Source organism: Ruditapes philippinarum, unplaced genomic scaffold (assembly GCF_026571515.1).
Source record: "Ruditapes philippinarum isolate M1 unplaced genomic scaffold, ASM2657151v2 ctg5483_1_1_1_1, whole genome shotgun sequence".
NCBI classification, from domain to species: Eukaryota; Metazoa; Mollusca; class Bivalvia; order Venerida; family Veneridae; genus Ruditapes; species Ruditapes philippinarum.
This window is the reverse complement of record NW_026859356.1, coordinates 42,713-53,574: the sequence shown is the minus strand read 5'-3', so window position 1 is coordinate 53,574 and position 10,862 is coordinate 42,713. Positions and strand designations below refer to the sequence as shown.

The window sequence follows — 10,862 nt, the reverse complement described above, 5'->3', positions numbered from 1 at the left end:
TTTCTCAAGGTTGTTTTCCTTGAAATATTTTGACTTATCTGTAGGCGTGTAGCTTTAAAGTATCGTTCGAAAGACCTTTCCTTTTGCTACTAGAAGAAAGGAAGATAAAGACATGAGACCTCAGGATTACTAGACCTGTGCCTATCATTGAACCCTAGATCTAGATCCGCTTTATGTTTGGCTTATACAATATTTATTTTAGTTCGATTGTGTAGGAAGCTATAAGCTTATGGCAAAACAGAACTGAGCAATGAGTGTAAAGTTTCTTGCTCAAGTAAACAACGACTTGCCCCTGACAGGGTTTGAACCCATGTGGCTAGCAATCATTAGATTACTAGTCTGACGCGATAACTATTCGGCCATGCCGCCCTATGTTTCATACATTAGTATAATAATACTTAACCCGACATACGTCATAGTTTACTGTTGAAACATGTCATGTATTCTATCTCACTTGAATACATCCTGTGAACACTTGTCTTCTCCGGATATCATTGCAGCCTGTTGATTTATCGATTAATATCTTAACTGGAGATTCAATAAAATCAATAATTACGTTTCTTGTTAGATTTAAATAAATATAACGTAGCTTTTATCATATGAATAAAAATACTGGCAATTTCGTAATATTTGAGTATCCATATCAGATGCTTTTTTTTAATCAACTGAAATATTTTACATTGAAAAGTTGATTATATAAATTAATTCAAAGTAGATTCTATCCCCAGTACAAGCCGGAAGTTATTGACGTTATGACGTCACTTTCTTTCGGGTGTCTCTGTTGAATTCTACCAAATTAAGAAAAATATTTTGAAGAGATAAAAAAACAAGTTTAATAACTGTAAAATTGGATTGGTTTTAACGGAAGAGTTGTAACATAGAATGTCTCTGTTATTTATTCACATGAATATATTGTTCGCAAATTTTAAATGTTCTGAAACAAATGCTATCTTAGGTAGGGTTTAATCCTTATAGCAATGATTTCGTGCATGCGACATTCACTTTCATTCACTTTTAAGACAATTTATAACTACCAAAATTATTTCATTTAATCATTTAATTGGGTGTAAAATGTAAAACTTTAAACACTTAGTTTTGGCAGCAGATGTATAAATTTTATACACTTTAATCAAATCTGAATAATTATATAATGATATCTCGGTCTAACTTAATTTGAATTGATTTGATAATTTGTGCATAAATATGCATGCGTTCACTATACTATACTTAGGAAATTAAATCAACCGGATTTCCATACATAATTATATATTATCTTGTTGGTAGTATTACTTTATTTCCGTTCATTATCCATGTATTGTTAATACAATCCAAAAATTGTATTTGTATATATCATCGTATGACACTTTGCAAACTTTGATTATTACGTGGTGTTTAATTTTATTTGAATGTATCTATTTTGTGGCCATGTGCATTTTGTACACGTCTGTTATAAATAAAGTATCTATCTATCTTACATGCAAATCTTAAAAGTGTAATAATAATATGTCCCTCCAGTGGTCGAATGTCTCGGAGTTAAATAATGCTATGTTTTTTTTTGGTTTCTATTGTGTGTGTTTTTGTTTTTGTGTCGCCTCTACGGAGTAGTGGCGACATATAGGGATCACTTCTCCGTCGTCTGTCTGTCCGTCCGTCCGTCACAAAACTTGTCCGGACTACTCCTCATAAACTACTGGTGCAATTTCATCCAAACTTTACAGGAATGATCAGTACCAAGTCTAGTTGTGCATATTGTCAGCATTTTCCGATTCAATGATTTTTGACAGAGTTATGACCCTTTAATAATTTTTATTTTTAAAGTTTGTCCGGACTACTTCTCTTATACCACTTATGCAATTTCAATGAAACTTTACAGGATTTATCTGTAGCTCAAATCCTTGCGCATATTGCACGGGTCTTTCGGTTGAATGATTTTTAGCCGAGTTATGGCCCTTTGATAAAAAGGTGTTTTTTCTGTATGTTGCCAGATACACAAAAGCTTGTCCGGACTACTCCTCATAAACTACTGGTGCAATTTTATCCAAACTTTACAGGAATGATCAGTACCAAGTCTAGTTGTGCACTGTCTGTCTGTCTGTCCGTCTGTCACAAAACTTGTCCCAACATGAAATTGGCCATCATGAGGCGACACATGTGATCACTGATCGCTCTTGTTCTTTGTACAGGTGAGAAATGAGGATAGAATAACGTAATATTAATTTAAGGTCATTATCTACGAACCAATTCTTATCTAACTATGTCAATGTTTTTGTCTGTACACAGAAATGGCGAATAACGGAATTTTACTATACTTACTTATAGCTATAGCTTTCGGTAAAATTGTTTATAAGATTTACAAATATTGTGCACTGAAGACACTTAGAGTTAGTTGATTGGAGTAATAAAGTGTAGAATACATTATTTTTGAAGTTCTTTTGATACCAATGCGAAAAATGGATTTTAGAATTTTCAAGGTCATCTAGAAACAACGTCATTATAGTTGTTATGATAATTTTCACGTTGTTATCTGAATATATTGTGATCTTGTAAAATAACAATCATAGATAATATTTGTCTGATTTATGTGAATATGGAATATATAGAGAGGATATTTAATAAGTGTAAGTTCAATACTGAATTTATTGAAAAAGTTCTGGCGAGCATAATATTATTTAACTTAGCGAGTTAAATAAATTCAGTAATGAACCTTCACGCATATAATATTTGTGTATTTATCACATACCCAAAATAAAGTTTATTTTAAGAATCACTTTTTATTGACGGGCCTGCAGTGTAACCTTATCATTTAGAGCGTCTTTACGTTATGTTTGTATAACGCAAATGACGTCACGTCAAAATATTTGCACGGGCGTGCAATACCATTTTTACGGAGTCGCAAAAGCGGCACGGGTGTGTGATAAATCTCACAAGTAGTGAAACACTATTGAAAATAATGAAAATATTGATAAATTCTGATGTCGTATTGTGAGATATGTTCAAACAAATGCAAGTTATTTTTTCAAATCGTAATTTGTTCGTATTCTATTTCACCGTGCATATTCAGTAACGCAGAAATGTGCAATTATCGTAAAAGTAACGCCGAATCTGTGCAACGCTATTGCCAAAACATATAACACGGTAAGTAAACGAACCAAAATATTTTATTCTAAATAAATATAAAAAATAATTAGCGATTACGGCTGCTACTACATTATACTTTAACCAGCATTACAATTTTTTCAAGGAATTTGTTTACTTTCTTAGATCATTCGTGGGAAACACAACCTGATTACCGTTCTGAATGTGTCTATTGTGTTTCGTCAAATAAATATGTACATTTAACACATTTAAAACTTTATTGTTTTCATATTCTGTTTACCCAAGACATTTGTCAAACTACAAGTGTCGTATAACATTAGAAGGAAGCTGGTAAAATAAGATTTAGCGGCTTTTAATGAAATAACCGCCGTTGCCTCAGTGTTTCATTCACGAATTTGGCGTTACCTCGTAAAAATGGTCTCAATTACGTTGAATCTGCTAAATTTAATTTAATATGACACGCGAAGATTGGAAAATTTCTCAGGTACACCGAATATAAAAAATTATAAAGTTATATGCACGTATATTGTATTTAAAGATATCAACGAAACGAAAAATTGCCATCAAAACGCTAGTCAGGCCGTCATTTTCACGAATGATCTTGCCAAATAAACATCATTATGGAGGTTTAAAGTATAATGTCTCAGCAACCGTATGCGCTAACTCATTACTTCCAATTTGGTGTACAATAAAAATATTGGTCCATTTACTTATCGCGGTGCTCGTTTCAGCCACTAAATTACACAATTCTGCGTTACTTTTGCACAATTCCTGCGTTATTTGCTCATTCCTGCGTTACTGGATATACACGGTGTATTTGTAAATTGTTTTATATTAAAACTAGTCTAGTAATACAAATAATAGAACCAGTATTTGCGCAGTTTCTACATATTTATATGACATTTCCATGACGACCTGAAAGTCTATATTCCGTTTCACGTTTTAATCTGCCGCATCATTCAACGGAAATCCCTATTCTATATCTCACTGGGTTATATATAAGTCATATCTCATTGATAATGTTTAGTATCTCACCGAAAAAAGCATACAACAATATCTATCTACTATAGGTCAGGTTTATTCAGATTGTCCAAAAGGTTGGATACATCACGACGAATCTTGCTATCTCTTTAATCCGAAAGACAAATATAACTGGATTGAATCTCAGGTGTGTATATCCTAAAGACAAATATTACTGGATTGAATCTCAGGTGTGTATATCCTAAAGACAAATATAACTAGATTGAATCTCTGGTGTGTATATCCTAAAGACAAATATAACTAGATTGAATCTCAGGTGTGTATATCCTAAAGACAAATATAACTGGATTGAATCTCAGGTGTGTATATCCTCAAGACAAATATAACTAGATTGAATCTCTGGTGTGTATATCCTAAAGACAAATATAAACTAGATTGAATCTCTGGTGTGTATATCCTAAAGACAAATATAACTAGATTGAATCTCAGGTGTGTATATCCTAAAGACAAATATAACTGGATTGAATCTCAGGTGTGTATATCCTAAAGACAAATATAACTAGATTGAATCTCAGGTGTGTATATCCTAAAGACAAATATAACTAGATTGAATCTCAGGTGTGTGTATCCTAAAGACAAATATAACTAGATTGAATCTCAGGTGTGTATATCCTAAAGACAAATATAACTGGATTGAATCTCAGGTGTGTATATCCTCAAGACAAATATAACTAGATTGAATCTCAGGTGTGTATATCCTAAAGACAAATATAACTAGATTGAATCTCAGGTGTGATATCCTAAAGACAAATATAACTGGATTGAATCTCAGGTGTGTATATCCTAAAGACAAATATTACTGGATTGAATCTCAGGTGTGTGTATCCTAAAGACAAATATAACTGGATTGAATCTCAGGTGTGTATATCCTAAAGACAAATATAACTGGATTGAATCTCAGGTGTGTATATCCTAAAGACAAATAAACTAATTGAATCTCAGGTGTGTATATCCTAAAGACAAATATAACTGGATTGAATCTCAGGTGTGTATATCCTAAAGACAAATATTACTGGATTGAATCTCAGGTGTGTGTATCCTAAAGACAAATATAACTGGATTGAATCTCAGGTGTGTATATCCTAAAGACAAATATAACTGGATCGAATCTCAGGTGTGTATATCCTAAAGACAAATATAACTGGATTGAATCTCAGGTGTGTATATCCTAAAGACAAATATAACTGGATTGAATCTCAGGTGTGTATATCCTAAAGACAAATATAACTGCATTGAATCTCAGGTGTGTATATCCTAAAGACAAATATAAACTGGATTGAATCTCAGGTGTGTATATCCTTAAGACAAATATAAATGGATAAGAATCTCAGGTGTTATAACCTAAAGACAAATATAACTGGATTGAATCTCAGGTGTGTATATCCTAAAAGACAAATATGACTGGATTGAATCTCAGGTGTGTATATCCTAAAGACAAATATAACTGGATTGAATCTCAGGTGTGTATAACCTAAAGACAAATATAACTGGATTGAATCTCAGGTGTGTATATCCTAAAGACAAATATAACTGGATTTGAATCTCAGGTGTGTATATCCTAAAGAAAAAATTTCACTGGATTGAATCTCAGGTGTGTATATCCTAAAGACAAATATGACTGGATTGAATCTCAGGTGTGTATATCTTAAAGACAAAATATAACTGATTGAATCTCAGTGTGTAAATCCTAAAGACAAATATGACTGGATTGAATCTCAGGTGTGTATATCCTAAAGACAAATATAACTGGATTGAATCTCAGGTGTGTATATCCTAAAGACAAATATAACTGCATTGAATCTCAGGTGTGTATATCCTATATTTAAAAAAATACTTAGAGTTATCAAGGGTGTGTATATAAAATATTAATAATTATTCCAGTTGTGTATATAATATACTTAGTTATTAACAAACATGTTTATGAAAGAAAATTATCACACACCATACACAATGCAACCAATGTGCTTCCAATCTTATCAATTTAGCCTCGTTTTCATTTCCAGTATCATATACATATTGGACTCCATCTAGCCTCGTTTTCATTCTGATCATATTCTGCACTGTTAATTATTTTGTTTATAAATATTTAAAAATATTCACTAAATTGATATACACGTATAAAATAGTCTAGAAAGCAATTTCTTCCAGATTTGACAAAATCTCTCAAATCAATTATATTCAAATGCATCAAAGTTAAAAGATGACTATTTGAAAGATGTGGCTTTTCTACGAAGGTGCATATCAAGTTTGACTTTAGGTATGAAATAATTTACCCTCTTTTCTTACAGTTGTTATGTGCCGGACATCAAGCATATCTGGTCCATGTAGGGGACAATGCTGAAAATATTTTCGTTAAAGGTTTGATTTCGCAAGGACTAGGCGGTGGTAAGCTCATAAATTAATTCAGTATTAAACTTATCTACTATATCATGGAGAATAGTGCAACAGATTTTGATTACGTCGGTGTTAGAGCGCATGAACAGTAGCTTGCTTTGACTTCTCCCATTCATAGATAGCTCAATCGAACCAAGCCCGGTCTTCCTCCCATTCATAGATAGGCTCAATCGAACTAAGCCCGCGATTACGAGAAGAACAGGACTGGTGCAGTTAAACAAGTATATAAACATCTAATTATTTGTCTTTGGAAATTTAAATTATAAGATATTTTCTGTAATTCGGACAATGCGTATACTCCTATTTTAACCCATTACTTCATATACACGCCTTTTAACGCCTTTTTCACCCCCCCTTTTTTTTGTTGTCTCAAATGATGAAAAAATGCCTTATTTAGGCCCCAAACACTTGATTTTGTTTGAGAAATGTTGTTAAAAAAAGTGACCTCTTTTTCGGCGCGGCCCCCCAACCAAAAGATACATCAGGGGGTTGCCAGAAGGGGGGGTGTGCCCCCTTCTGTTTGGGGGGGGGGTTGAAGGGGGCGGAGTCCCCCTCATCGCCAAGAAAATTTTGACTAATGAGAGGCTGTAAATGACCCCAGATTGATCATTAAGGTAACGTGTAACCAACGCTGAAAAGCATTTGACTCCATCTCATTCCATTGAGAAGTTGCAGCACTTTGAAATCAATTTTGATGGAAAAAAATCAATGCAAATTAGTGATTTTTGGCAATTTTGAGATGTCCCCTCGTTGCCATTGTAACAGAAAATTTAAGCCTGAGCATGTTGTTGCAAGGGCAATGGTCCAGTCAACATTTGTGCCAATTTTGATTAGTGTTGAAGCAGTTTTTATAGTATTATAGCAATTTGAACTTGTAACGGGAGACTTTTCAATGAAAAACAGCCATTTTTTCACAAAATGCTCATGAAGTAATGGGTTAATGAAAAAAATCAAAAAAATCTACAAAACAACAATTTTTCTTCAAATTTAATATTGACAGGCCATGTTTAAAACATGAAAAAAACGCGATTTAGGGTAATTTCAAGTATTTTTCATCATTTTCTGTTAACCCTTTACTTCATATACACACCTTTTAACGCCTTTTTAACGCCTTTTTCACCCCCCCCCCTTTTTTGTTGTCTCAAATGATGAAAAAATTGCCTTATTTAGGCCCCAAACATTTGATTTTGTTTGAGAAATGTTGTTAAAAAAAGTGACCTCTTTTTCGGCGCGGCCCCCCAACCAAAAGATACATCAGGGGTTGCCAGAAGGGGTGGTGTGCCCCTTCTGTTTGGGGGGGTTGAAGGGGCGGAGTCCCCTCATCGCCAAGAAAATTTGGACTAATGAGAGGCTGCAAATGATCCCAGATTGATCATAAGGTAACGTGTAACCAACGCTGAAAAGCATTTGACTCCATCTCAATCCATGAGAAGTTGCAGCACTTTTGAAATCAATTTTGATGGAAAAAATCAATGCAAAATAGTGATTTTTGGCAATTTTGAGATGTCCCCTCGTTGCCATGGTAACAGAAAATTTAAGCCTGAGCATGTTGTGTGCAAGGGCAATGGTCCAGTCAACATTTGTGCCAAGTTTGATTAGTGTTGAAGCAGTTTTTATAGTATTATAGCAATTTGAACTTGTAACGGGAGACTTTTCAATGAAAACAGCCATTTTTCACAAAATGCTCATGAAGTAATGGGTTAAGTAGAAAATGATATTGATTAAAGAAAACTAGTTCTGGCCATGATAAATATTGTTTTGAGGTAACAGTATGTCCCTCGAAAACAATATTTCCCTAAAATACAAAATTTCCCTTAAATACAATATTTCCGTCGGAAACAAAATTTCCCTTAAATAAAACATTTCTCTTGACAACAACATTTCCCTTGAATACAACATTTCCCTTGAATACAACATTTCCATTGAATGCAATATTTCCCATGAATGCAACATTTCCCATAAATACAACATTTCCCTTCAATACAACATTTCCCTTCAATACAACATTTCCCTTGAATACAACATTTTCCTTCAAAACAACATTTCCCTTGAATGCAACATTTCTATCGAAAACAATATTCCCTATGAAAACAGTAGTTCCCTTGAATACAATATTTTCCTCGAATATCACTACACTTGGTGTTTTATTGCTAAGGGGGACATACGACAATGTCTCTAATTTCCTAAAATAATATTATTATACTGACAGTGTCTGGGGCCAGTGTCTGGATGGGTGCGTCAGATGACGTGGTGGAAGGTCAGTTCCTGTGGTACGGTACAGACGAACCCGTTACATTCACCGACTGGGGACCAGGTGAACCTAACAGTATCCCCTTACATCTCGACGAGGACTGTCTCACGTACTGGGGCGACTGGAACTGGAAATGGGCGGACTACGACTGTCATCAACAATGTAATTATGTCTGCGAAAAACCGTAAGTTTGATTTATGTATTTTTTTCTGTTCCATTAACAGTTTTTCTTAATTAGATATTTACAGAATTTAACTTGCTGAGTGAGTTCTCATATAGGGCCCGTTAGTACATCATAATTCGTGGCAATGTAAGTATTTGCTATCGTGCATTCATTATTTATTAACGTTTATGAACAGAGCTTGCAATGCCTCCTTGCTAGTATTTGCAGTTAAAGAAAAAGTTAGAGTTTTTAGCGAAATGCCTAAAACCAAAAGACAAAAAAAAAGTGAAGTGAAGTTTAATTTTGTAAGACATTTTTGATTTTAGTTTTGTATAAAAAATAGAATCACAACGATTTCGCTTAATACAAAATTGTAAAAATTGGTGTAAGAAATACGAACTTTATTTCTGCCAACTTACTAATCAACTGCGCCAAATACAGATGTCACCAGTTTGCGCCAAATTACAGTTTCGGTTTGAACTCTTAGACTGCTGGCGGCAAGAGAATATACCCCTGCGACCAGTGCAGCAAAAGATCAGCCGACATGATATGCACTGTTCGCTATTCACCCAGTTCGCTTTTCATTCAATTCGCTATTTATTCATTTCACTATTAATTCACTTCGCTATTCATTCAGTTCACTATTAATTCAGTTCGTTTTTCATTCAGTTCGCTATTAATTCAGTTCGATATTTATTCATTTCACTATTCATTCAGTTCGTTTTTCATTCAGTTAGCTATTAATTCAGTTAGATATTAATTCTGTTTTTTTATTCAGTTCGGTTTTCATTCAGTTCGTTTTTCATTCAGTTCGCTATTAATTCAGTTCACTATTTATTCAGTTCGCTTTTCATTCAGTTCGCTATTCATTCAATTCGCCATTCATTCAGTTAGCTTTTTATTCAGTTCGCTTTTTATTCAGTTCGCATTCAGTTCGCTTTTTATTCAGCAAATATTTTGAACTTTTCTCTAAAAATAATGAATGGTTTTTGTCCATATTGAAGTCCATTCAGGATATCTATCGTGTAATGGTTAGAATTTTAAATATCTTTATTTCAGAATGGATGATGGTAACATGATTGTAGGATAGATGGAATAATATATGAAACCATTTGTGTTTGTATTATAACCACTGAATGATATAAATAAAACCTTATATTATCATATTGACTTTTGTTTCTAAAATATACCGTTATTTACATGATTTAGTTTACATAAAGTTGATCATTTTTTGCCCTTGCGGTTAATGGTTTATTATATACAAATGTACTTATAAATGATCGAAATATTGATGAATGAAAATGCGTATTTTTTCATTTTTTGTATTTTTTGTATTTTCACTGTAAAAGTTTATATATATAGAGGATATTTGTTTGTTTTGCATGTAAGATTGAAATATAATTTCACTGAGTGAACACCAGATACAATATTTTCACGAGTGGCGTAGCCACGAGTGAAAATATAATAGCTGGTGTTCACGAATGAAATATATTTCAATCTTATATGTAAAGCAAATAAATTTTCTTTTTATTTTATGCTTTTTAAGTGATTTTAAGTATTTTTTTACTGATTTTGCCGCGTAACGTCGCGCATTTTCCTTTGTGACGTCATTATATCATGACGTCACATCATAAGTTTTGAAATATAGTTCTGTTAAATTTCTCTAATTTTGTTAAATTTTAACATTATAAATGACGACATTGACTTTCTTTTTCCTAAATAAGCAAATTTACGTATGACAGAATTTATTTCTGTCTGTTATTCCATTTGGTTATGATTTTCTTTTCATCCGCATTTAGATATAGTCCGGCTACAGTGAAAATTATATTTTATAAATTTCACTAGTGGTTTATCAGAATATAATCATCTGATATATTGTAATAAAACACTGGAAAGCATGAAATAAATACTGTATAT

General features: G+C 33.0%; 1 protein-coding gene across 1 annotated transcript; it reads left to right on the top strand.

Annotated features, from left to right (window-relative positions):
* Nucleotides 1-4,166: 4,166 nt before the first annotated feature.
* On the top strand, nucleotides 4,167-10,109 carry LOC132756224 (perlucin-like protein; the record flags this gene model as incomplete). Its single annotated transcript, XM_060747233.1, is given in 4 exon segments — nucleotides 4,167-4,264; nucleotides 6,426-6,522; nucleotides 8,741-8,966; nucleotides 10,005-10,109. Coding segments are annotated over 4 exon segments (452 nt in total), but the record flags the coding sequence as incomplete, so codon positions are not given.
* Nucleotides 10,110-10,862: the final 753 nt, after the last annotated feature.